Here is a 27,997-nt window from a genome sequence, read left to right as displayed (position 1 = left end):
GCGCGCTCTTCACGCCGCCCACTTCAAAAAGTACTTCGCGTCTGCCGTTGCTCTCTGGCAATAGCGACAAGCGGCACTTGGCCGAGTGTTGGAAGCGTTCCACATAACGGCCGTTTATCCACGCAGCGGGCCTTGCAAGGCAGGCCAGTATTGTTACGCCCATATTGGAGATGCGTGACTGACGCTCAGAAAATACGGTGGCTTGTCAGAGGCCATCTGGTAAGTTAAATGGCTGAGACAGGATTTGTAATTAAGGGAGCAACTGAACCGCAGCTCATACGTACTCTGGTAGCGTCCAACATGTGGCTTGCCCCAAAGCATCCTGGGAAGTGTTGCTTACACCCTCATAGAACTACCAAGCACCCTTAATAAACTACAGTTCCCAACAGGCGTGCCAACTTGAACAAAATATTGGGAGGGGGTGTAAGCCCCACCCACATGATCAATCATGTGATCCAGCACGCACACACTACTTGAATGGCAATGTCAATCAACTGGGGGCGGGGGCAGTTCCCTCAAATATTTTATTGCAGGCATCAAATGGACCTTGGCCACTAAGAGTTGGCTCCTGTGATTCCCAGGAATATTTTATATAAATATATATAATAATTTTTTATTCATTTTCCAAACATTTTTATACCATCAACTCATATTAACTCTCACATTCATCCATTTTTGACTTCCCTCAGTTTCTCTGCAAATCTTTAGTTAAAATTTCTATTGTGTGATTCCCAGGAATATTGGAGGGAAGCCATGTTGATGTCACCTCTAACTTGGCCACCATCCATGCTATACCATCTCTTCAAATAAGCAACTTCTTTAACTGGGGAATAAACTACCCATTTTTCCTCTCAACCAGTGGCGTAGTGTGGGTTGTCAGCACCCGGGGCAAGGCAAGTAATTTGCGCCCCCTAACCCTAACCCCCAGATGTTGCGCCCGGTGCGGCCGGCCCCCTCTGCACACCCCCGCTATGCCACTGCTCTCAACTTTTGTCTTTCTCCAACACATTTCCAATCCTGTGACCATTGGCTTTGGGTGTTCTTTTTTTTAAATAAATATTTATTAAGGTTTTTAAATATAAATGCACACATAATAAACAATTTTACTTCTTTTACAACAATTTCAACACTTCTTTGGACTCCCTCACGTCTCCCGCTCCCATTTACATCGTTAAAAATTTTTTCCAAACAAATTATCAACTTGTTTACAATCTCATGTCCACTCATTCAAATATAATCTAGCACTTCTTCCAAAAATTTTTTATATTTTCTTTAGTCTCACTTATCATCAAATTTAAATCTAGTTTAGTGGTGGCCAATTTTTTATAATCTAGCATCCTTCTTAACATTCAACCAAATTACAATGTTTTTGTAGATACATCTTAAATTTCTCCCAGTCTTCCTCCATCTTCTCTTCTCCCAGATCACGGATTCTGCCGGTCATCTCGGCCAGTTGCATATAGTCCATCAGCTGCATCTGCCACTCTTCCAGTGTGGGTAGATCTTGAGTTTTCCAGTTTTTTGCAATGAGAATCCTTGCTGCCGTTGTTGCATACATAAAAAATGTTCGATCCTTCTTTAACACCTTCTGGCCGACAATACCCAGAAGGAAGGCCTCTGGTTTCTTTGTGAAGGTATACTTAAATACCTTTTTCAGCTCATTATATATCATTTCCCAGAAGGCCTTCACCTTAGGGCATGTCCACCAGAGGTGAAAGAATGTTCCTTCATTTTCTCTGCATTTCCAACATTTATTATCAGACGAATGGTATATTTTGGCAAGTTTAACTGGGGTCATGTACCATCTATATATCATTTTCATTACATTTTCCTTCAGAGCATTACATGCGGTGAAGTTCAGCCCAGTGGTCCACAACCTTTCCCAGTCCTCAAACATAATGTTATGCCCAATGTCCTGTGCCCATTTTATCATAGCCGATTTAACCATTTCGTCTTGTGTATTCCATTTTAGCAGCAAGTTATACATTCTAGGGCTTTGGGTGTTCTGCAGGGGTCTGTCTAATTCGGTATCTGCACAAAACCACTGGCTAAGATTGCCCAGCTCTGAATCTCCTTTTGATCTGATTGTAGGGAAGCTGTGGGAATTGTGAATCAGCATCTGAAAAAAATGAAAGGATTGGATATGGGCTAACAAACTGGAGCTTATGGCAGACAAAATAGAATAATGGATGACAGGAGGCAGGTATGACTTAGGAAGCTGTCTTTCGCCTGTTTTTGGGTGGGGCTGTACTCTTCCTAAAGAAGCAGGTATGTAGCCTGGGGATATTTATGGATCCTGTCTTCTGCCTGGATAAGCAGGTGATATCTAGGCCAATATGTGGTCTTTATTGGAGGAAGCTGATCTTGCCATTGTTACATAGGCCAGGCATAGGCAAACTCGACCCTCCAGATGTTTTTGGCCTACAACTCCTATGATCCCTAGCTAGCAAGACCAGTGGTCGGGAATGATGGGAATTGTAGTCCCAAAACATCTGGAGGGCCAAGTTTGCCTATGCCTGACATAGGCGCATGCCATGGGTGTAGCCAGGGGGATGCAGGTGGGGCAGATGCCCCCCCATCAAGTAAATAAAGATACTTAACAAACTGACCAATTGAGTCACAGATAGCTCGGTTCTGCCCCCCCCCCAAAAAAACTCCTGCCCTCCCAACATAAATCCTGGCTACGCCCATGGCCTATGCCAGAGTACTATGGTACATTTTACATGGGGCTGCCTGTTATAGTGTGGTTTTAGGCTTTGTAATTATGTTATAAGATACTATCATTTTAAAAAATACATTGTGAGCCGCTATGGGAGGGCTAATCCTTGAAAGATGGCTTATGTAGATCAACATCAATAAAACAAAGGTGTTCACAAACCTTCATTGATGGCACAAAACGTGGTAGAAGGACCTGTGACGGGAACATGGTAATTTGACCTTCTTATACCTATATGTATTTTATAAGCTGCACTGGGTTCCATTTTATTTGGGGGTCTAATTCATGGTGCTGGTTCTTGGTTTAAATGGTTTAGGATCTGATATCAGGAGGACTGTCTCCTGTCACAGGAACTGACTGAGGGAAGATAATGAATGGCTAACTGCATTGTCTAGACTCCAGTGGAAATATTCTTAATTACGTCTTCGGAACAAGACCATTTGTTTTCCGCATAGTACCCAGAAGAAGTTTCTTTTGTCTTAGACAAAAGTTGCCATATTTGTTCTAACTGGACTTTAGTGAACTTTTGTGAACAACTGCCATTAGCTCACAGTTAAGAGTTTATGATGTTGTTCTCAGGTTACTAGGCAGGCTTCCTATAAAAGGGAATTTAAGAGGACTGTGGCTGATTCCTCCATATTCAGCCTCCTTTGCAGCGTCTTTAGGGCTGCTGGAGTTAAAGTTCATTTGAAACTGAGAAAACTACTCCAACGGCTTTGAGAAACCACTCTTGATATAACACCAGTCTAGAGTAAGACTTCTGAAACACGTTGCTTAATTTTAGTGTTATACAGTTTATTGTTCTTTCCTTGTGACAGCCTATAATTTCTTTTTGGTTAAATTGCTAAATATACACCCTGCCTTGTATAACTTGCAACGCTAGTAGTACCCACAAGCTTCTTGACTGTTAAAGGTGAAAGTTACTAGTAAGTGCTGAAGTGATGTGTATATATATATAGAAGTAAGTTTGGAAGAACTGGTACAGCAGACGACTAGATTCCTTCTCGTATAAGTTACTCCTGAATTCAGGATCCTACTGGCCTTGAGACAAAGTGAATAACTAGGCAATTGGTTCTAGAATCAGGTAGGTAGCAGTGTTGGTCTGACGCAGCCAAAATAAATAAAATAAATAAATAATTGTCCAGTAGCACCTTAGAGACCAACTAAGTTTGTTCTGGGTATAAGCTTTCGCGTGCTACTGGACATTTATTGATTGATTGATTGATTGATTGATTGCAATTGGTGGCAGCAATGCTGAGACTTTGACACTGTGGAAGACTCCTATTTCCCCTTTTGATCCTGTTTAAAGTAATAGTGTTGGAGGCCTCAAGTAAAGGAAGAACCAAGCTTCTTAGGGCAGCTGTGGTGCATCACAGTGAATTATGTAGATTTGTGCTAGCACAGCTGAAGCTTATAGGATGGTGATGGAAATCAGCTGTTATTTCCAGCCAGAACCTAGTAGTCTGACCAGGATGAAAGCTCACATAACAATCCTTGCAGGACCCAACATCAGCTGGCAATGGAGAACAGGCAGCAAGTAGAGGGTAAGTCTGGGCATTGCAGGGAACTGGGCGAGCCCCCAGAAAAACCAACAACCCGGGTATTGTTTTGTCAGTGGTTGGAATGGAACCTCATTTAACTCCTAAATGATGAAGCAGAGCTCTTAAGTGTCTGCTCTCTATCCCATCCCTCACCTGTAAGCTAAGCAGAGCCATGGCTTGAAACTATGCACTGCAGGGCTGCTGAGTGACCACCGGCTGTGTATTTTCTCTGTCAGGAACTTTGGGGCAGGGTGGGGCAGGGCTTAGCAGTTAGTGGAGGTACACCCGATTTTTTTGCTTTGGGAGTTTAGGACCCTGGCCTTAGGGGCAGAGCGAGACATCTTTCCCCAATATGGTACCTTTTTAAAGTTTGCTTATTGTTAATTCATTGTATTTTTATTGCTTTTATGAAAAGATTTTCATAGTTTTTTGTGTTAGCATTGTGAGAATAGGTTCTTTATCTGTTTGTTTGCTTTTGTTGGCAGTAGGAGAGGTTGGAGAGCCCAGAGCATGGTTAGTTGCATTTAGTTGATTGCAGTGAGGTTTTTTTTTGTGTGTGTGTGAAGGGCCCAGTGTGTGTGTGTGTTGGGTCAGATTAGCCATATCAATTTGTATGCTCTTGGGGTGGGGGTTATGTTGTTGTCTTGTGGGGCTGTATATGTAATAAAGGGGAGTCATACTAGGGTGAGGGCATCCTTGTTTGTCCCTGTGTTCGTTTCAATCTGTTGGTTAGCTTTTCTAGTAGGACTGTTTCCCATGCAGTTTGGTACCAGTGATATTATCTTGTTTTGTAATGTAGAATGGTAACGATTATTTACCCCCCGACAGGGCTGAAGGAGAATGCAGTGTTTCGGGAGACACTTGCTATCACAGATCTCTACAGACCCTCTCCTCCTCACAGAAGCAATCTGTAGTATCAAAGGATGGCAATATACCGGTAACACTTGTCTTTATATCCGCTTACATACCATGAAGCATATTTCTAATCATGCTGCAGCTGCTGCTGCTGCTAAATGTTTCTGTGATAGTGGGATCTGCCTCATGCTGTTACACCAAGGAAATGCAAAGTTTCCTGTGTAAGAATAATGCCACATTTTGTGATTTACACCCATGTTGTCTTCATTGAACCTCACCTTGATCTCCTATTTGCAAATGTAACCGCTTCCAGTATTGAGCCCTACCAATTAAGATCAGCTGTTTTTAATTAAAAAATGGAAATGATTCCATCACTTTGAATTGTTAGTGGAACTATGAAAAAGATGTGTTCAGAATAGAGGTGCACTAGTTCAGTCTGTTGGCATTTTTGTTTTTATGATAGAGTGGAAAGGAGATGATGATACATTACTAAAATAAAGGCTTTTTGCATCCTAAAAGATATCAAATGGGAGAACAGTACAGTGGTACCTCAGGTTAAGAACTTAATTCACTCTGGAGGTCCGTTCTCAACCTGAAACTGTTCTTAACCTGAGGTATGGTACTTTAGCTAATGGAGCCTCTTGCTGTCGCTGCGCCGCTGCTGCATGATTTCTGTTCTCATCCTGAAGCAAAGTTCTTATCCCGAGTTCTTATTTCTGGGTTCTTATTTCTGGGTTAGCGGAGTCTGTAACCTGAAGCGTCTGTAACCCAAGGTACCACTGTACAGTGGTGACTCGCAAGACGAAATTAATCCATTCCGTGAGGCTCTTCGTATAGCGGTTTTTTCGTCTTGCGAAGCAAGCCCATTGACAGCTTAGCGGATTAGCGCTATTAGCGGTTTAGCGGCTTTTAGCGGATCAGCTGATAAGCGGCTTATCAGCGGATCAGCTGATAAGCGGCTTAGGGCTTAGGAAAAGGGGTAAAAAAGGGGGAAAACCCCACAGGAACTTGCAAGACATTTTCGTCTTGCGAAGCAAGCCGATAGGGAAATTCGTTTTGCGAAGCACCTCCAAAACGGAAAACCCTTTTGTCTAGCGGGTTTTCCGTCTTGCGAGGCGTTCGTCTTGCGGGGCACCACTGTAAATGCAAAGTGGAGGTAGGAACAGATACCTGGTAGTAAACTGAAAAATAACTAGAGAAGATGATTCAACTCTTAAAAAGCAGCGCTTTTAGTAAAGAAGTGTTTCCGTGGCAGCATAGATTGTGCTCAGCTTTTTGGGAGCTGTCAGAAAGTCATTAGCTTGATTTGCCAGAGGGGCCTTTTACAAAATTCCATGGTTCAGACCTTAATGGTAGAATAACTCCCACAATGATCCCCATGTGATGCTGCTTTTATTGTTGCAAATTAGTCATGATCAGCAAAGCCAAAATGTGCAAGTAATAATTTTGAAAATGTTCATGAAATCTGTTTCAATACACTTTACAATTCCTGAGCTGTTATGTCATAAATCCCCATCTGGAATTTGATGCTGCATGTTTAATTTTTTTAAAATACAAATATTGTTGAAGACTAGTAAGTCATGTCTAATTATAATGAAATGGGCTGCACAAGGCTTGCACCCTTCAGGATCAGAAGGCCCCCACCACCACCACCACCTGCACAGATCAAATAAGCCAGGTGGAGGTGCTAGTTCCCTCCACCCTTTCCCTGTAGTATGAGGCTTGGCATTCTTTTGCACTCCCCATTTCCCTGAGTAGCTGGATGTCCATGGACACTTTTTTACAAGTTCTGCTTCCTTATGATGAAGGTGTAGTGGACAGTTGTGAAGTTTTATATACAAATATGAAAGCTGAGTACAACCCCAGATAAGCAGATAAGCACTCAGACAGACGGGGCTAGTTTGTAAGTCATCTGTTGCAACATGCTTCCTCTATAAAGCTATTCTGCTGCACTGTGTATGCTTTACTGCTGTCTAGATTGGGATGAAGATACCTGGGGGATTTCCTCCTCCACATCAACCTACCTGTGCATGCATATAGTTTTTAGTGCACTCCTATATGTGCCACTGCCATCTAAGATGAGGCAAGTGTCACTGGAGAGAAGGCCTGTTCAGTTGTGCCATCCAACTGACGGAAGATGTTTTTAGCTTTCCCATTACATAATACAGTACAGTAGTGCTACTTCCCTTAAAGGAGCCATTATTCTGAATAAAGCATTTTCAGGCTGGTAGTACCTTGGGAAGAAGTCATTTGTCAGCGGTGCAGCCCTGTTTGCACCACACTCTCACTAGGGAGGCTTGTCTGACACATTCACCTCTTTATTTGCCATACTTTCACTATTTTGTGTTCTTATGCTCCTTTGATTATTCTGCTTTCATCTTATCATTGGATTTCAATTCCACGATGTTCTGGGAATATTTGTATGGAACGGGAGGTGTCTCCCTGCCTTGTATTCGGTAGTGCTACATCAAAGGGCTCAATTTACTTCCTCATCCTCTTTTGAAGAGACTAGTCTCACATGTAAAGGGGGGGGACTTGCCTGGTTTTTTATTTATAGTTATATCGCTGATGGTTAGGTACACCATCTCAGGGATCTCTTTCTCTCTTACACATGCCCATACACAGTCAGAGTTTAGGATTTCGTTTTCCTTTCAAGCTGTAGAGTCTAGACCAGAGTTTCACAAACTTTGATCTCTCCAGCTGTTTTTGCTACAGTTCCCATCATCCCTGACCACTGGTCCTGCTAGCTAAGAATGATGGGAGTTGTTTCTGCATTCTAGTGCTCTAGTACTGCGCTTAAGATTTCAGATTAAAACTGCAGAGTGGAAGGAAAGGAGGACCTTTTTCTGCCACCCCACTTCCAGCTGCCTCAGCATGAAAGTTGAAGTCTCCCAGAACCAGCAGTATGGGAGTCCTCAACACCACTTCAGAGACCAGCTCTTTCAGCTCAAGCAGGGAGACTGCTTGACAGATGGGTGGGTAAACCAGCAGAATCCCTAATCTGTCCCAATTGCCCAGTTTAATAGAACTTACTCCCAAATAAATTATCAGGGCTGAAGCTTCAATGCCCAAACTCACTTCTTGTTGGTTGGTTTTCAAAGAGGAAAACAATACTATCTTGGCCCATTTCAGTTGGGGTTTAGGCTCGGTTTGGGCACAGAAACTGCTTTGATTGTTCTGTATGATGACCTCTGTCGAGAGAGAGAGACAAGGGAAACATGTCCCTGCTAATTCTTCTCAAGTTCTCAGCGGCTTTTGATACCATCGACCATGGTATCCTTCTGGAGCGACTGTCTGAACTAAGGGTGGGTGGCACTGCTTTGCGGTGGTTCCATTCTTACTTGGATGGTCGTTCCCAAAGGGTATTGCTTGGGTAATGCTTTTCAGCCCCATGGAACCTTCAATGTGGGGTTCCACAGGGATCAATCCTAACCCCCACATTTTTTAACATCTACATGAAACCACTGGGGGTGTGGTTATCCGGAGGTTCGGAGTATGCTGATGATATTCAGCTCTATTTCTCCTTTACATCTTCAGGTGAGGCAGTGAAAGTGCTGGACCAGTGTCTTGCCTCGGTAATGGACTGGATGAGACCCAACAAACTGAATCTCAATCCAGATAGGACTTGAGGCACTGTTAGTGGATGGTTACCTAGAACGGATGGGTGGGAGGTCGCCTGATATTGATGGGGTTACACTTCCTCTGAAGGAGCAGGTTCATAGCTTGGGGGTACTCCTGGATCCTTTGGTGTCGCTTGAGGCTCAGGTGGCCTCAAGTGGCCCAGAGTGCCTTCCATCAGCTTCGGCTTGTGGCCCAAGCTATGCCCCTAGTAGTTCGGGATAGCCTAACTACTGTTGTCTATGCTCTGGTAACCTCAAGGTTAGATGACTGCAATGTGTTATATGTAGGGCTGTTCAGAAACTTCAGCTAGTATAGAATTCAGCAGCCAGGTTGCTCACCAGAGCAAGACAGTTTGAGCATATTACACAGATCCTGGTCCAACTGCACTGGCTACCAATTAGTTTCTGGGCCCAATTCAAAGTGCTGGTTTTTACCTATAAAGCTTTGAACAGCTCAGGACCACAATGCTTCAAGGACCGCCTCTTTCCCTATGAACCTACCCAGACCCTGAGATCAACTTCTGAGGCCCTTCTTTGTGTGCCTTCTCCATGAGAGGTTGAGAGGGTGGCAACAAAGAACGGGACTTCTCTGCAGTGGCTCCCCATCTGTGGAATGCTCTCCCCAGGGAAGTTTGCCTGGTGCCTTCATAATACACCTTTAAGAGCCACGCGGGTGGTGCTGTGGGTAAAACCTCAGTGCCTAGGACTTGCCGATCATATGGTCGGTGGTTCGAATCCCCACGGCAGGGTGAGCTCCCGTCTTTCGGTCCCAGCTCCTGCCCACCTAGCAGTTCGAAAGCACACCTAAGTGCAAGTAGATAAATAGGTACCGCTGTATAGCGGGAAGGTAAACGGCGTTTCCGTGTGCTGCGCTGGTGCTGGCTCGCCAGAGCAGCTTTGTCACGCTGGCCACGTGACCCGGAAGTGTCTCCGGACAGCAGTGGCCCCCGGCCTCTTAAGTGAGATGGGCGCACAACCCTAGAGTCAGACATGACTGGCCCATACGGGCAGGGGTACCTTTACCTTAAGAGCCAAGGAAAAACATTCATTTTTAACCAGGCCTTTGGTTGATTTGACTGACATCCTATGTCCTTTTAAAATGTGGGGGGGGGGGGGAGGAGTTATTGGGTTGTTTTTATTTTGATTATATTTTTTGTGGTTTTATATTTTGATTTTGTTCTGTGAACCGCCCTGAAACCTCTGGGTATAGGGCAGTATATAAATTCAATAAATAATAATAATAGAGTATAAAATTACAAAAATTAGCATAGGGCAGGTCCATGGATTTTTTTTTTATGTTAAAAAGCAGTCATACTTGTGAAGCACTGATGTAGGTAATTGCTGACTTACCCCAGTTTAAGTGTTTTTCTTCCACATACTTAACTACTGATAGCATGGGCCTATTTCTTTAGCCTGCAGTCTCTCTTTTTCTGCTGCTTCCCCCTTTTACCTCCACAGCATGGCTGTTTTTCTGGACCACACCCTTTCCACCTTTCAGCCAATCCCTCAGCGGTCTTCTATTGCCTTCTCTAGATTTTTTTTTTTAAGGTTCATATATACTTTGGTCCTTCCCACATGTCACCTGGCCAGGTGACCGCCATGACAGAGTATCATAAATGTGAATTAGGCTTTCCTATTGTCAAATACAGAACAGCATATGTGCATAGCTCTGGTATCCAGAACTGACAATCCTTTCTGGATTACAGCCCATGTATGCAATATGCCATTTTTTAATTTAACTGGCTCATTTGAAAAGGTTTAAGAAAAGAAGAGTCTGCAGAAATATTCTCCGCTCAGAAAGAATCCTTAGCTGCTTTACTGTGAATGGTTAATACATTCCCTGTTCTGAATCCACATCTATGTCCCCTTCTTCCATTCCTACAGTTAAATCTATTTTTGGCCCTAGATGTTAACAAAAACAGCTAATATGCATGGCTATGAAAAAGAATATGTGGAGTGCCTGATTTTAAAATGAATGTGCAGAAAGAGTGCCATTATTATAAACATATTTTTGAGTGTCAGGAGGAAGTAACTAAAATAACACCATCAGTGTTTAAGCATTACTTCAGCTGTTGTGCTAGAAAATGCAAGGTTCCACAATAGTGATTTGTCCGCTTGAAAGAACTGCCGCATTTGTGACAAAATGAGGTCACCAAGTCATGCTTTAGCGAAGCACATATGAAAACTTAGCGAATCTGCAACAACACCCACAATTAGATTATGAGCTCATCATTGTATACAATCCTTGGTCAAGGTACTCCCCCAACAGAGCTGAAATTTGCTTCAGATGGAGTGCAAAGGACCTTGGTTATTGGGGGTTGAGTGTCTGAGAAAAGAGCATTTTCTGTAATATTTTGCTTATAAATGCTGTTTGCTACTTTGGGCCATTGCTGAAGTAAGCCAAAGTAGCTGCACATTCTTTCTTCTTCTACATGAATCCAGTTGCTCTGATTCATTTGAACTGTATGGAGGTAGCAAGGGTAGCTCTGCTTGTAATATGGAATATATACCTACCCTCATGGAGTTTGTCTTTGTTGGTTCTTCTGCAAAGAATTCACAGAATTGTAGAGTTCAAAGGAAACTCAAGGGTCATCTTATCCAACACCCTTCTATGCAGGAATCTCTGCAAAAGCATCCATGACAGACACCATCCAACCTCTGCTTAAAAACCTCCAAGGAAAGACAGTCCAACCTCCTGAGGGAGACCATTCCACTGTTGAACAGCAGTCACAAAGTTCTTCCTGATGTTTAGCCAGAATCTCCTTTCTTGTAACTTGAAGCGATTTGTTTGAGTCCTACCCGCCAGAGGAGGAGAAAACAAGCTTGCTCCAATCTTCCACGTGACAGCCCTTTAGTTATTTGAAGATGGCTATCAGATCTCCTCCCATTCCTCTTTTCCAGGCTAAACATACCCATCTCCTTCAATGGGGGAGGATGGTGTCCCATCACCAGTAATGAAGAAAGATTTAATTGCCATGCTAATTTGCTTCTGTACATGGAGTGGAGTGGGGTGCATCTTTGTCTCGGGCAGCAAAATGGAGTGGTTAGTGGCTGCATAAGGACCAAAAAACGAATAGCAAATGATATGGAATACCTTCTGTCCTCTAAAAGATTAACTACTGACTATAAGATGTATCAAATTCAGTGCTTTGCTTACTTCAAGAATATAGGACAGCCATTCATACCATAAAATACTGGAATAGAAAAACTGGGTATTATCCACATGCTGTAATTGTTGCAAAATGAGGATCAAGTAGTCCGTTCGGAAGCTGCTATGACTGGGAATATTCAACTCATGGAAAATCAGATAGTTGTGACTATTCCCAGGGAATATACTGTATTTACTCAAATCTAATGTGCACCTTAATTTTCACAACGTAATTTGGCCAAAAAAGGTGAGCATTAAAAGGAAAAGGTAAAGGACCCCTGACAGTTAAGTCCAGTCACAAACGACTCTGGGGTTGCGGTGCTCATCTTGCTTTACTGGCCGAGGGAGCCAACGTTTGTCCGCAGACAGTTTTTCCGGGTCATGTGGCCAGCATGACTAAGCCACTTCTGGCAAAACCAGAGCAGTGCACGGAAATGCCGTTTACCTTCCCACCGGAGTGGTACCTATTTATCTATTTGCACTTTGACGTGCTTTCGAACTGCTAGGTTGGCAGGAGCAGGGACCGAGCAACAGGAGCGCACCCTGTTGCAGGGATTCAACCGCCGACCTTCCGATCAGCAAGCCCAAGAGGCTCAGTGGTTTAGACCACAGCACCACACATGTATATGATTTCTCCTTAATTCTAGTAAGAAAGGCAGATACAGATGGTACAGTTCAGATCCAGCTCTTTGGTATTCAAGAACAGGATGCAGCAAAAGCAGAGTAGGAGGAAAGCAAAGGTGATCTGTATTTAGCAGGAGGAAGTGCTCTCTTTGTTGGTCAGAAGTGTGGTCAAGCTTAGATCCAAAAGGTTTTTATAAAGCTCATATATTGGTTTGCTATCTGTCCTTCCTTCCTTCAACTTGGGTTAGGTGTTGACACACACCAGCAGTACCCACTGTGGGTTTGAATCCTTACAAATAATTCCTCTCAACAACAATGAAGTAGCAAGCCTATGACATTTACATTTTTATTATTTGAGATGATTGCTTGTTACAGTATAATCAGGGCTGTTTCACATCTCTGTAGGCAGTTATCTTTTATTGTAAACACAGTGTCTAGCGTAGTAGTTAGCTTACAGAACAATAACTTTAACCTGTCCCTCTGTCTGAGAACAGGCTTACTTTCAAACAATGTTATCCTGTTGAGGTGTTCAGACCTCTTGCATTAAGAGAGTGGTTACAGTTTTTGGCAATCTGACTCATTGATTTCTGGAATATGGGACATGTAAAAGAGACACACAGAACTACATAGCTGAAACCCAAGAGACAGAAGCAACACTTTGGTATAATTTTTTGATTATGCAAGAGTATCCAAAAAGGATAAACACACTGAGTTAACATTCCAGCATTCCCCTTCCTTAACATTGTAACTTCATAACAAAATACAGTAACATAATGCCGTGTGTATCAATCATTTTATCTAACCTCTGCAGGAGTCAGATTATCTTCCAGAACACCACACTAAAGTTAAAACATCACATCAAGTATTAGCTTTATTCTCAAAAAAACAAAACCCAAACCCTTAGACATATTAGCCATATGGACAGAAAAAAAGAAAGAAAAAAGAAAAAAAGAGTAAAGACTACATTGAATAAAAAGTTTTGTCTGCACATGATTCACAAGAAAATAAGTGTGTAAATAAAAAGTTCTCCAGGGGTTAATGCAAGAGGAGGTCCCTGTTACCTGTTAAAACAAGGAACTGGCCTTGGGAAGGGTGTGCTTTCTTTTGCAGGCTGTTTCTTCTTCACCACAACCAGTTTGTCACCACCAACATTAACTCTGGCTAACCAGGATTCCCATTTTTACCATGGTCTGAAAGAAGTTTGAAGAGGGATTCAAATCATAGGATATGGGGAACCCTGTTTAACATTAACCATGGTGAACATTGGTGATCCAAACCATGTAAATGCATTTAAGGGGGAGGGAGGCTGCACACAATTCTAAGCCTGATTCCCAGTGTATCAACCATTCTTAACAGGGAACCAGTGCTGTGTCTGCATTGTCCCATATGGTTGTGCAATTGGGTTGCAGAAATTAAGAGAGTTTTGAGCCAAAAGGACAAAAACCCTCTGGGCATGACTGCTAACCAGGTTCCTTGGCTTCAGCTCATTTCAAAACATCCTGAGCAGATTTTGAGACATCAGTAAAATGGATGTAAAGAAAAAAGTTGTGTCAGGTGGGCACTCTGTAGGTCAAGTCTATTAAAGTATATCTGATATCAAAAACTTTCCATTGTGCTAAAGTTAAGAATAGTTTAACCCTGATTTTTCAACAAAAACCTCTTTTTCCCATTAAGATGGAACAATATATTTCTATAGGGTCCCAAGACTTGAAAAGTTGAATCTCAGCACTGACTAGAATCGTTCAATGTCTTGGTCCCAAAACCCCATTAACTCAGGATTTGTTACTGCCAACAACATGGTAACACGTAATGCTACAGCAAACTCAGGAATTTTTTTAAAGAGAAAATTGTTCCCATCATATAATTTGTGCTTCATGCTTGGATCAGTTTGCTTTTTCTTAGCAATGACCATAGAGATAGCAGTTTATATAGTGAAACAACAGTGTTCCTCCCCTGCCCCCACCCTCTTCATATCCATTCCAGAACTGGGTCTTTGCCCTGAACATTGTTAAGTAGGAAGGTCCTACTGCGTTAAAAACACAGCTACCAAAATGGACTGCTTGGAGAATGGCAAAAACCAACGGAGGAATTGAAACTATCATGTGACCCAGTTTGATACAACTTTAAAAGGGGGCAGGGAGTCAATTATAGTATTCATCACACAAGAGAGAAGACACTTTAGGTACTACCCAAAAGTAAGAGGAACATTTCCCATTCTAGATGTTCCTGTAGCTTCAACCAGTTGTTACTATGCAAAGAATGAGCCAAAGGGAAGGCCGTTCTTTGGACATTTGCTCCCCTCCTGAGTCCATTACCTTTTTTTTTTTTTTTTTTTTACCAAGAAACTGTTAACTATCAAACTTGTCCATAAATTTTGCCGCTGAGGGTGAAACCATCCAGTTAGCATATACACTATCATTTGCATATCTTGAAAACACAGACTTAGGGCCATCGCATCTTGTGAGTGGAACGGGGCTCTCCTCAGGCCAGTTCGGGTATGACATGCCTAAAAATGAAAACAGATAATTTTTTCTGCACTGAAGAACCAAAACTTCATGTGCAGACAGTAAGGCCCTTGGCAAAACTCCCTTAAACAATTGCAAGCCAAATTACAAAATATCCCCACCACCACAAAAAGAAAAGAAAAGAAAAGAAAACACAAAAAACCCAAACAGATAACTGTGTTTGAAAGGCACTGAAGCACAGGTTGCAGTGAAGGCCAAAACAATGAAAAATAAAGTGCTCTCCTGATATATATCCCCAGTACAAGCTCCTGATAGGTCTTTGGATCTCACAATGTTGTATCTTCATGGGAATACAGCAGACTGGTTATTGCAATGGAGTATTCCTGTGGTAAATAAAGTGCTCAAAGCAGTAGTAAGCCTACATAGTCTTCCATTCTGACAAGTTTAAATATTTAGCATGCATGTTTCACTCCTAAAAACATTCATCCCATTGAAGTCAATAGGATGTATGTACATAAGCATATATATTTTGAATGGGCCCTGGAACAGCTTCCACGGGGCCAGTGAATGTCTCATGAATGTCAGATTTGATTCTCGCTCTTCTTCCTGAATCACCTAATTGTTTCTGTTTAGTTTGGGGGATGGGGTAGGACTACTCCTTGCAAGGATGTCTTGAAGTCTAAGACACAAATAAATCTCCAAGTATTTCTTTTGGAACCTGAATATAACAACTATGGTTCTACTCTAGACTATTCAAGGGGCATTCAAATAACTCATTGACTTCGGAAAGGTTAGCCTGGTACATAAGCCATCTTAAAAACATGCCCATTAATTAAAGAGTCTAACTATGAATTGAAGAATGGGGGCTCCAATATTAGGCTCCAAATCAGTACCTCAATGCTGACAAATAAAAAAATGGGCAAAGGGGGAAAGCCACATGGCTTGAATTATAGCAATTTGAAAGCATTAAATGGCATGTAGAGCATTTAATTACAAGACAAAAAAATGTAGGAGTTTTGGCAAGAACCATCTTTACTGTCCATCTCACCACCACAATATTAAAGCACATTCCTTTTAAGACACTTGCGACAACATTCAAAACATGGCTTAGATGTTGACATTTTCATGAGAAACCAAAAGCATGTGAAAACAGAAGAGGTTGCTTTCATGTGGTCCTCACCAATTCAGCTTCCAATGAAATACACAGCTGTACTTGCTCTACTCTGACTTCTCTGCGTTGTAAGCTGACTCTTTTAGACTTCCCTTCTCTGCCCCCACCCTAAATTCCACTACTTAGTAAGCAGCCATGGCTGACTGGGAACTTAAAATATACAGGCAACAGTTGAAATTCAGGAATCCATCAGAATAAAAACAGGAACTATTATGCAATGGACTCTTAACAGTGAAATGTGAGGGGAAGGGGGGAATAAAAATCTTCAAGTAGTTAAAAAAAAAGTTACCTAAAATTAGAGATGCCATATTAAATGATGCACTTGAAGTGCTCTCAATTCCATGGATACCGAAAAGTATAGTTTTAATTGAATATTTGCTAGCATTTTTTTAAACTTCCCCTGAGAGTACTTCCCTGATCTAGGAATTAGTTTTTTTTCTTTATTATACAATATATATTTAGTAAAGTTGCACGTTTTCACATCCTTTTTCTTTAAAAAAAAAATAAAAAATTAAACACAGCTGCAGAACCGGCTAAAGTAAGAACCTAATGCAGAGTTTTGACAGTGACAAATGAAAGGAAAAGAAAGACTTGCCAAGCAAATTTTGACTGATTTCATTCAGACAAATAACGCTCTAAAGGATATTACAGAGAGTGTGAGGACAGTGCAGAAGAAAATCACTTTGGGTGTGTGTGTTGCTAGAATCTAGTAAATGCATGTGAAATTCTACCATAGAGTTTGTTTTCAATCCATGTGGAAGGGAGGGTTCGAGGGAGGGGAGCATTATTACAATCCACGAGGGGTGTCTCCTCTTCTGAGAGTCCATCATCATATAGCAAGGAGTCGGATGGGGTGGAAGCTGCAAGGTCTAAGTAGTCCTAAACAGATTTAAGAAAAGAGAGAGGAGGGATTAGGGTTAGTTGAGAGTGCAGCTCTTTGGCTACCATTTCTATCCACATTTCTCACCATTTAAACTGAACACTCTAAAGGATCAGTATGGATGAGATCATCACCAACCTGCTTTCTGCAAGAATGGTATCCTTGGCAACACATTTGTTTGGAGTAACACTAGACATGCTTCTTTAGACATATGCTCAATTACGGCTCCCCATGAGCGATGTCCTTTGCCAGCAAGTTAACATAGTGAGTCTGGCAGGCAGACTTGGAAAATGTTGTGCCTCTTCCAGGATAGCAGAAGCGTTCCGAGTATGATTATCAGCATGGCACAGAAGCTCCTCTGAGCAATCGGGAACCATTTCAGAAGCAATGGATTTATTTGATGAATCTGGTACATTGGGAAGGGTTACTGCTGGAATCAGGAAGATTTCAGCCCCCTAGAAAGGTTAATGCCCCCCCTTTTCTGTGAAATTTCAGAAACAGCCACAGCTGGACATAAGTTGCTAGGTGAGGTGGTGTAGTGATACAGTAAAATTCTAATAGTAATTATTTAGAATAGGACCACAAAAGAAGATTGTTGCCTTCATTACATGCTTATAAGCTTCCAGGAGGAATGCAGTTAGCCGCTGTTGAAATCAGACTTTTGGTCTGCTCCATCAGATGGCTTCATGAGACAAGGTCTACCTGACTACCATATTTGGGGGAGAGGAATACTTTATCATCATCGTCATCGTCATCTTATTTATAAAATTTGTATACTACCTTTCATCTGAGGATCACAGGGCGGTATACAATATAAAATCACAAAATATATAACATTCTAACAAACAAAAACAATACCCCCCACCCCAGTTTCAAAGCTATAGTTTGTTGAATCAGCCAAAGGCCTGGGAGAAGAGGAATGTTTTTCTAACAATACGTAACAAAGGAGCCAGGCAAGCATCCCTGGGGAGAGCATTCTACAAACGGGGAACCCCCACAGAAAAGACCCATTCTCATGTTGCCACCCTCTGGACCTCTTGTGGAGGCATGCAAAGAAGAGCCTCTGGTGATAATTGCAGGGTCTGGGTCGGTTCACGTGGGGAGAGGTGGCCTTTGAGTACTGAGGTCCTGAGCAGTTTAAGGCTTTATAGGTAAAATCAACACTTTGCATTGGCAGCCAGTGAGAAGCGGTTTTACCAGTGCCCCCTTCAAGCGGGCAGGGACCACTCCCTCTTGCAAGAAGACATTAATCATCTCCCTGGCTCAGTCAGCTGTCCCCTCCCTGCTAGCAAGGGGCAAGGGTCCACAGCACAAGTGGTTTTCCTGACCGATCCAAGCACCTTGTCCACCTTTTCCCTTTCATTGAAAAAATCACAAACATTACTTGTGAGTTGATCACTCTGGAATGGACTTCCTTGCATTGTGAAGCTTTGCTTTTTGAATCATTTGGATGTCTTAAAATCCCATTATTACTTATGAATATCTGGACTGTGCATTGTTAGGCCCAACTCCCTACTCATGGCATAGTATTGCCCTTCTTGGAAAACTGCGTCTTGGAGTAGTGTGTGTGTATTTATAACTATAAACTGTTCTGAGAGGCAATTAATGAACACATTAACTACACTTACCAAGTATGCAAATAGCTATTTGTTGCTGCAGAGCATGATGAACCAGATGTCCTGATAGTTAAGGTTTGGTCAGCCTGACATTCTAGTTTCTTTATCTTAAAAAGCTTGAAACTCCAGTTTGGGAAGCCAGCAGGGTCTATTTTATGGGTACCTCTGTCCATCATACACAGCAACCTGCCGGACCTTTTCCTCTGGCCATGTTTTTTTCCATGTAAATGCTAGTACCTATTAGCACAAGCTTACCTGAGCGATTTTTCTCAAGCCCAGCATCTTACCATCGTGCAGTTTTGATTAGTTTACTTGCCAAGGAGTGGGGAGATACTTACACTTTGTCAGTCCTGTAGAGTTTGGATTTGGGGAGGGGAAGGTTCATTTAGCAAATACTTGGATAAAGCACATATGGACTAGATGAAGCTACTCCAAGCTGGCAAGAGGGGTGTGTCCTCCTAAACTTGTTTTTCAATGCCATTTTTAATAAATTGCCATTTTGGAAATGACTTTAAAAGGACTCCTAGAAATCAAGTAACTGAGCCTGGCTGTGCTTGGCCTTTTATACTACCCTTTTAAGAAGAAAGTTTGTGTTTTATCCAGACTTTTGTTTAAAAAATGTTTTTCACAGAACAGTATTTTTGATTAATTTGGTGAGCCACTTTGGGGATTCCAGTAAAAAAACAAAACAAAATACAAACCTAACAAAACCTACTTTTTCTCTGCTGCACTAACCTACCTCTGGATTTTGACATCTATCTACACTTAAATGATCTGTTGTTCTCTACTTAATGAGAAACAGGTATTTTGGTTTTACATGAATGAATGACAGCCCGATTCCCTCAGCTAAGTGAAGCTAGGGCTGCAGCATGATACACCCCCAAATGCCTAGAGCCTTAAAGGAAAACTTTTGGGCAGTGATCAGCAATAACTAACATATATTTCATAAAAGTATATATCTAATCTGAGGGGGCCGTCAATGAGGTTGGTATAATTCAGCACAGGTTTCTCACATGCAAATGCAGTTTCCCACCTCTCCCCTTCAACTAGAAGGAAATGAGGTTGGGCAGGAATCTGCCCCTCTTCTTCCTTGGTTAAATTCCAAGCTTCTAATGGGGCTTCTGTGGCTTGAAAAACGCTTCTCCAGCAGCTGCTGCTCACAGTTAGTTCTGTTTGTCAAGGCGTACCAGTGAGCCAAAGCCCACCCACATCAGCTCTTCTGATTGGGGGGCGAGGGCAGAGATCACAGGGCCTTGTAAAGAACTGGAGCTGGCTGTGAGCAGCAGCTGCCAGAAGAAACAGTTTTAAAAGGCACCAAAGCTTTCTGAGGAACTGGGGGGAAGGGTACCTTAACGCAGCCCATAAACTTCCAACACTTTGTTCAGACGAGGGTACATCACTTAGAAAAACAAGTGACTTGAAACCTGAATGCTGGTATAAGCCAATTACTTCTTTGCAGGAGATTGATCTTCAGCTACTCATTCATTCATTCATTCATTCATTTATTTATGTTTTACAAGTAGACAAAGAAAACTGTTGTGGAATTTTCCTTCCATGATAATATGTGAAACAGACCCAAGTCACTTATGAGCACATAAATGGCCATTTAAGAGGGGGGCACAGGTAATCGTGTCTCTGGTGAATGCAGCATGTGTTCTCAAAACACCTGTTTGTTGCGATCATATGTTGCTGCAAACAGGTAAGTGAGTGGTGTCTAGGGTCAAAAGGAACATAAAGGTTTAACACCAAGTGAATATAAGTGCCTTTTCGCAAATTAAGGTTTGTTGGTGTATATAAAAAATGTAATCAGCTACCAGAAAAAGCTTTTTGTGGTATGCAATTGCATCGCTTCCTCTGAACCATCAACCTCCTCTCATTAGGTAGGGCTTCCCAATTTCAAATATCCCCTGTTTGCACTCTTATTTGATCTCATTCTTTTCAAAGATGAATGGTGAAAAATGGACAATGTCTTACCAATTACTGGTATGTAAATCCTTGCACTGGAAAATCTTTCCAACTTTCCTTCATGCACAGTGATAAAGCCTGAAAGGCACTTACCCTACTCTTTACCATCATTTTCTCTAATTCTTTGCTGATCTCAGCAAATGTCGGCCTCTTATCTGGTTCTTGTTTCCAGCAGCGAAGCATCAGATTGTACCTTCAGGAAGACACATAAGGGAATGTTATACTGATTAATACAAATACTTTGTTGAGATGCTTCACATGCACAAATGGACCCAAACATTTAGCAGTGGCAACAGCGCCAGAGTAATCAAAGTGTCTACACCAAGGAGAGGAAACCTCCACCCCATGGGCTGAATGCAACCTGTGGGGTCTCCCCTCCTTATCTGACCTCAATCCAGGAGTTAGGTTGGTTTTTTTAAAGAAGTTACCAATGGTGACAATGGAAGTGTTTTGAAAAAGTTTAACTGCCCCGCAGGGGGACGGTATCTTTATGGAGACCGCAGCAATGGAGAGAAATATTAACTCTTCACTCCCTACTGACTGTGCTCTCCATTAAGATCATACCCTCGCTAAGCAATTAAGCTTGAAAAACCCTCCAATACCCAATTGCGTGGCTATTCCCGCCCCCTCCCACAGAATGGAATAAAGACACAGGACACCGAATTTAGGTTAATGGGCAAAAAATGGCCACAACTTTATTGATTACAGGTAAGAGTGGTATTGGCTTTAGGCACTGGCCCTATCAGACTAACCGGTATAACAGGGAAGGGTTAAGCACCAACACGGGGAGCCCCCGAGATGCACATCCCTAGGCGCTCCCCAAGGGGTTACCGCTCGGGAGCGCGCTTTAGGCCCTAGCCTCCGCAGGTTTCGGATGAGGCGACGCCCCCCGGAGTCCTTTAACGAACTACCCTTCAGCATTTGGGGGAGGTGATGGCGTTCCTCCCCCATCTCATTTGCATAATAATACCCCTGCCAATGCCTAACCGCCAAAACCAAGGTGTTGTGATGTTTTGCTACGAGGTAGGCGAAAAAACCAAGTGGCTTCCAAAATATAGCCAATTAGCCAAATGGAAAAACTCCTACCAGGCCCCTTGCGGCGACCAGCCGAAGCCCATAGCAAAGTCCAGATGAGAACCTAAAGGGCGGGAGGGAGGGAAACCGCAGCTGCTGAAAGGAAAAGAAAGGGGCGAGTATGGGCTGCCCCGACCTTAAATGCCCCTTACTAGTCCCGCCCCCACCGCCAGCCGATTGGCTGGCGTGGTGAATAATGAATACTATTGATCCCGGGATTCCCTTGGTCCCGCGGGGCTGCAGCCAGCCCCACGAGGATGTGAATGGGGCGTGAGCCCGCAACACCCCCCCTCCGGATGTCGGGAGTGGCATTGCTGTATTTGTGTAGATTTGTGTGTGGGAGGAAGAATTTCAGGTGAGTTTCCACTACTGTGATGTTGCCCAGCACTCAGAAGGTTAGCCATACAAGGGAATGTGACTCTCTGGCTCAAAATGGTTTCTTATCCTCCTCCTCTACACAAAACCCTTGGCCAACTTGTATAAACCAAGTTGCTTCTACTCAGATTACGTAGTGATCAACAAGGAAGTGGCAAGCAGGCAGAGGCAGGGTGCTATTGGGACATCTAATTTATACAGGCTGCAGAATTCAATTTTATCGTGTGATCTTCATTGTTTTTTGTTTTAAAAAAGTGAAGACTCCACGCAAAGCTGCCTACTGCCTTTCCCCGGGACTGAGGGAGAAGCAGGATCCTGCACAGAGAGATGGCTGTCTGGAACAGACAGGAAGATAAGATACCGTAACAAGCAACCCATTTATAGTTAAATTGCTTTTGGATCCAATTTTTTTGGTGGTGGCTAAAAAAAAAAAAAATCCTTTGAATGAATGAATTGAGTTTATTACGGTCATAGACCAGAGAAACATAAAACAACAATAGTTTACAAAGGGAATAATGGTGTCAATTTAAAAAAATTGTAAAATTATACATAAAAAGCAACACATATGCACACACACACACACACACATATATACACATTTATGCACTGCAATATATGTATAGGCTTAAAAGATAAGGGGGCTTGTCCAGGGGTCAAGTTTTTTACTTTTTTACAGCTAATGCCCTCCGCTTGATCGCAGCCGCAGAAAATTTGGCCACTTTCAGTGTTACTTCTGGGTTTTTATCTCCTAGTAGAATTTTCAGCCGCTGAAGTTCAGATCGACCTGGAAATTTCTGAACGATGGGGGAGATAAACAGTGACCTAATATCCCCGTAAAGGTCGCAGTGTAGCAACACATGTGAAGCCGTTTCCACCTCTTTCAGGCCACATGGGCAAACTCGTTCAACATAGGGTTTGCCCTCGTATCTGCCCTTTAGTAAGGCAGATGGCAGTACATCAAATCTGGTAAGGGTAAACGCCCGCCTGTATTTTGCGATTTGTAGATCCAGCAAATATGGTGTTAGATTAAACCCTTTTCCATAATCTTGGATAGCTGGATATTTATCTATCTTGCTCATATGATCCTGAAGCTCTACATCTCCTATTCGCTGGCTCACCATCCTTTTAGCCTTTTCAAAACCTGAGGCTATAAGTTCTTGTGAGGAAAGCCCCAGGCCCTTCAATTTTTCATAAAGCGACAATCTCCATTTAGATTGGAACGGGTCTAATAGAGTCAATGGAGCCACTCCCACTGGGAAAAATATGAGTTTTAGCCAGAGGTGAATCTTCAAGATCCATATCCTGGCATTAATAGAGAGTTGACCTACCTCCAGCCTAATGGCTGCGTTGGAAACGCAGGTAGGTAACCCTAGTAGGGAGCGGTAAAATTTAGTTTGTACAGATTCCAGGGACTTAAGTTTTTGACAATTAAATATCTGGGTGCCATACATCAGTTGTGGAAGTATTTTTGCGACAAAGACCTGGGAGGCAGCAGGAACATATTGACCTCCTTTTCTGTAGAAGAATCTTATGATAGCTCTAGAAGATCTTTGCGCATTTGCAATGGAATTCTTAATCTGATGGCACCAAGATCCCTTCTCGTCAAAGATTATTCCAAGGTATCTAAAAGATTCCAAGGTATCTAAAAGATGTTACTTGCTCAATAGGTTGGTTATTAATTTTCCATTTATGTCGGAGTTTTCTCTTGGAGAACACCATAATTTTTGATTTAGTGTAATTTATTATTAGGTCTTCAGCTTCGCAATACTCTGTAAGAGCTCGTAAAAGTTTTCTTAGGCCCACACAAGAGAAGGAAATAAGTGCCGCATCATCTGCGTACAAAAGGACTGGAATTGGTATATTATTTAGGTTTGGGGGGTGAGTACTTGCTTCCTCCATCTTTCCGACTAAGGAGTTTATATAGGAGTTTTTGGTGGTGGCTAAAAAAAAAAAAAAATCCTTTGTAAGATGCCTTTCAGCCTGCAAGTTGTCTGAGCCAAAAACTAAGCCACTGTGTAAGCAAATGAAGAAACAAACTTACTCGCAGTCATTGGTGTCCTTGAAATGCTCTATAGTGGCACGGGTGCTGCCTTTTCCACAAGCCCCCTGCTCTATAGTGGCACGGGTGCTGCCTTTTCCACAAGCAGCTCCTATGTGGCTGGTGTACCATTAGAGTGACTCAGTCATGTCTTAACCATAGAATTACACCCTTATATAATTGGCTCCCCAAGGAAAAACGATGGTTGCATATGAATAGCCTATCCTGCCATGGGTGTATTGATCTGAGGCAAGAGTTTTTGGGTATGCTCAACTTCTGTTTTGAATTGTCTGATGGGTACATTATCCTGCCTCCCCCAAATGCATCAGTGAATAGATTTTTCACCTAGCTCCAGCTCCTATCTTTGGTCTATTTATATGTCAGTTTTACGTCTGAGTTCATTGCTTCACAATTCATTGTGATGGCAAGGTGTGACACCTCCTCTTTGTTTTTCTAAACTCACTCAAGCTACATCTTCAAGACCCTCTGTCTGGAAAAGACCTAAATTAGAGCAGCTGATCATAATATTTTATTGGTATAATCAACTAATGGAATCTCTTTGATCAGCAATGCTGGCAGCTTGATGCTACTTACATTTCTTCACTGCAGTTTTCTGGCTTCTCCATTCTATAGCCTGTTTTTAAGAGGTTAAATAGTCTCTCAGGAGCAATACCTGGATAGGGGTTACCTCCGAGAGTGACTATCTCCCACAGCAGAACTCCAAATGACCATCTGAGAACAAAAGAAAAGAATATTTACTGGAAGCATTAGGATAATGGGCTTACACTGACGTTTACTCCAGCCTCCATACTGCATGTCAGTTGTGCACTGGTGAAACTAAATCTACATATCTGATGAAGCCGATTGTTTTCTAGAATTCGGTTTCACACTGCAAAATCTATGGGGTTGTATACAGTGGTACCTCAGGTTACATACGCTTCAGGTTACAGACTCCGCTAACCCAGAAATAGTGCTTTAGGTTAAGAACTTTGCTTCAGGATGAGAACAGAAATCATGCTCCGGCGGCGCGGCAGCAGCAAGAGGCCCCATTAGCTAAAGTGGTGCTTCAGGTTAAGAACAGTTTCAGGTTAAGAATGGACCTCCAGAACGAATTAAGTACTTAACCCGAGGTACCACTGTACAAATAAGTTTTATTCAGAATAGATCCAAGTTAGTCATTTGCATTAATTTCAGTGGGTCTACTCTAAATATGACTAATGATGGATACAACCTAATGTTCTATTGCAACTTCGCTGAACTGCACGCTGCAATTGCACATTTAACTTTAAAAAGGAAAAGCTTCATTTTAGTTCTCAAATAACTAGGATTAACAATCCTAGTCACAAAACACAATCCAGAGAAAGGGAGACACAGCTATTCCCCTTAAATCAGTGGCTCAAACCTCTATTCAAAGAGCTGCCCTGCTTATGTCCAATTAAAAGATAACCATAAGAAAGGAGAGGGGGTGCCTTGAAGTTGTCCCTGAACAGTCAGCACATGGGCAGCAAACAGATAAGGCACACAGATCACTTGGCCACAGTATTCCCCACAATGGTGAAATGTACTGTACAGCGGAACCTCAGTTGTCGACTGTAATCTGTTCCAGAAGACCGTTCAACTTCAGAAACGTTTGACAACCGAGGCTCAATGGACGGTCTGTAGAATCCATTGAGAAATTGGAGAAATGCGCCTCAGGAGAAATTGCTTCCAGATTGTCAGTGTCTGAAAGCTGAAATGTTTGACTTACGAAGTGTTTGACAACCAAGGTTCCACTGTAGTTCTATTTAAGGTATAGGCATTATTTTTAAATGTGCATCTATACATAGAGATAGATGTATGTATCTATTAGCACATGCAAAATTTAGGCAAACTTGTACTCTCTCTCTTTCTTCTTCTTCTTTTGTAATGTGCAAGTGACTACCCTGTAACCAAAGTGATTAACAGTGCATTTTCCTAATGAGCTGTATGAGATTGAATGTGTTCTAAGTGGCTAGGACTTTTTCATCACTCTTCACCTTTGCAGTCACAAGCTGTGTTAAACTCACTAGGATGGGATTCCTCCTGAATTTTTTGGCAACTGAAACCTTTTTCTCTTGGAGCAGCAATCATTCTGCTTCATAAATTTTAAGAAATTACTTCAGTAAGGAACTGGTTTGCAAAAATGGTTGCATAACTGAACTGCTTGCCTCATTTGGTCATATGATGATTTTTTTACATTCTTTTCTTAACCAGACCATTATTATTAGCATGGAAAGAAACTTTCTGCAACTTCCTTGATGTTTGGTTTAATTAATTAAGTCAGATAACCTTTCACAAAGTTTTTGAAGTTCATCTGTTCCCTTTATATGCCTTTTATTTGAATCTGTGCCTCTTCCACAGTTTTATCATTCTCTCTATGATGATGCCAAACAGGGTTTACAGTAATTTGGATTTTATTTCTAAGGTTCTCCCTTGTTTCTGTAAAAACAGTTTGCCACAGAATTAGTTATAGCATTGGAGGGGTCCTTATAGGGTCATGTTAGCTAGATAGTTAGTATACTAACCTATACCTATTCCAAGCTCCTGCTCAATTTATTTATTGCATTTTGTGTTGCTTTTTGTTGAAGATCTGCCACTCCCCATGTCCCTCACCATTTTATGCTGCTGTCACCCAGAATGTTGTCAATCATCTGACATCATAATGGCCTACCCACCTAGATAAAGTTAGCCAGGGGCAGGGGGTAGACATTGACCAAGCAGGATTGATGTGTAGCATTGATTCATTCTTGCTATCTTCTGGTTTCAGGTGCACATAGAGCTGATCCAACCACATCTTTAACTTCCCGGCAACTGACTTCACATGGGACATCAGGTGTAGGACAGGTAAGTGTGGGTTTGGGGAAATGGTCTAGTGGACCAAATTGGAAGGCCTGGTGGGCCAAATCTGGCCCAAAGGCCAAAGGTTCCCCAGCCCTGTGTAACTTGTGCTTTATCATGATTTATGTTTGCCTTAGACCTGTTCACTGCTAAATAGCACACTTCAGTCAGATAACTGAGACATAAGAGTTGTATTGCCATTATCAGACTAACATTGATTCCCACAGTTGGCAGTTCACATGGAGGTGATGCTGCCCTTCCATGCTTCTGTAGTTGAAGGTTCCACAGAAGGGTCACAAACACATTGATAAATTCAGGTGACAGATTTGCAGGGATGTTTAGCACTAAATGAATGTTGGCCACCTATAGTTCTAAATAACTGATCAGTGCACATTGCCAAAACACCGTTCCTTAGCATGAATCATGCTGAGAGACATGGACTTGAATGAACACTTGCACAAAGTAATGTCACCTTCAGAATACATGTTAAATAGACAGATTGTATTTGTTAAGCTCCCCTCATTAGCTGGTGGAAAGTCTCTCTCTCCACCCCCCCCCCGGTATGGTTCAAGCTGGCTATTTCCCAGCATTCTGTGGTTACTTCTGCTGGTCACTGGAATATGAGCAAAAAGCTTGCTAAGTACAAAAGAATTCTTCATGCCCAGAACCCAGCACAATTCTTCAAACTGCATTCCGAGGGCCCCATCTGTGCACACAAGTCCCGACACCTAACATCCTGGGAATGTGACCTCATACTAAACAATTTCTCAGACGGAGTCTATTTTATTTCACAGATACAGAACATTACTGAGGCAAGGAGAGAGAAAACAGGAATGCCAGCAAAAGGAAAATGGACAAAAACCCCGTGATTTCTGAAGAGTAAATTCACCAGCTTGCATTCAAGAAAGCCTCTGTGCTTCATAACGGCACAAAAGAGAGAAAGTGGAATGGCTCAGGCTTCTCCCACCAAGATCTATGTATGTCCTCAGATCCTCCACTTTATACAAACATTAAAGATAGAGGTTACTGGTTGTGTATGAAATCTGATGAGCT

At 42.2% G+C, this 27,997-nt stretch overlaps 1 protein-coding gene and 1 long non-coding RNA gene across 4 annotated transcripts in view; one reads left to right on the top strand and one right to left on the bottom strand.

Annotated features, from left to right (window-relative positions):
• The first annotated feature begins 5 nt into the window (after window positions 1-5).
• Window positions 6-27,986, top strand: LOC309341611. Its single transcript, XR_014156429.1, has 4 exons — window positions 6-219; window positions 2,092-2,203; window positions 26,874-26,950; window positions 27,739-27,986. It is a non-coding gene; the product is annotated as an uncharacterized lncRNA (long non-coding RNA).
• RET (ret proto-oncogene) overlaps window positions 12,837-27,997 on the bottom strand; it is a 115,440-nt gene continuing 100,279 nt past the window's right edge. For all 3 annotated transcript variants that reach the window (XM_081861128.1, XM_081861129.1, XM_081861130.1), the window contains 4 exons: window positions 24,683-24,820; window positions 20,695-20,794; window positions 16,872-17,019; window positions 12,837-15,010 (listed from right to left, as the gene is read on the bottom strand). In XM_081861128.1, the coding sequence (XP_081717254.1) occupies window positions 14,853-15,010; window positions 16,872-17,019; window positions 20,695-20,794; window positions 24,683-24,820 (544 nt within the window). In that variant the 3' untranslated portion in view covers window positions 12,837-14,852. The remainder of the gene's footprint in view (window positions 15,011-16,871; window positions 17,020-20,694; window positions 20,795-24,682; window positions 24,821-27,997) is intronic.

This window comes from Podarcis erhardii (assembly GCF_964252035.2).
Source record: "Podarcis erhardii genome assembly, chromosome: 5".
In the NCBI taxonomy this organism is placed as follows: Eukaryota; Metazoa; Chordata; class Lepidosauria; order Squamata; family Lacertidae; genus Podarcis; species Podarcis erhardii.
Note: the sequence above shows the minus strand (reverse complement) of the source record. Positions and strands in the feature narration are given on the sequence as shown.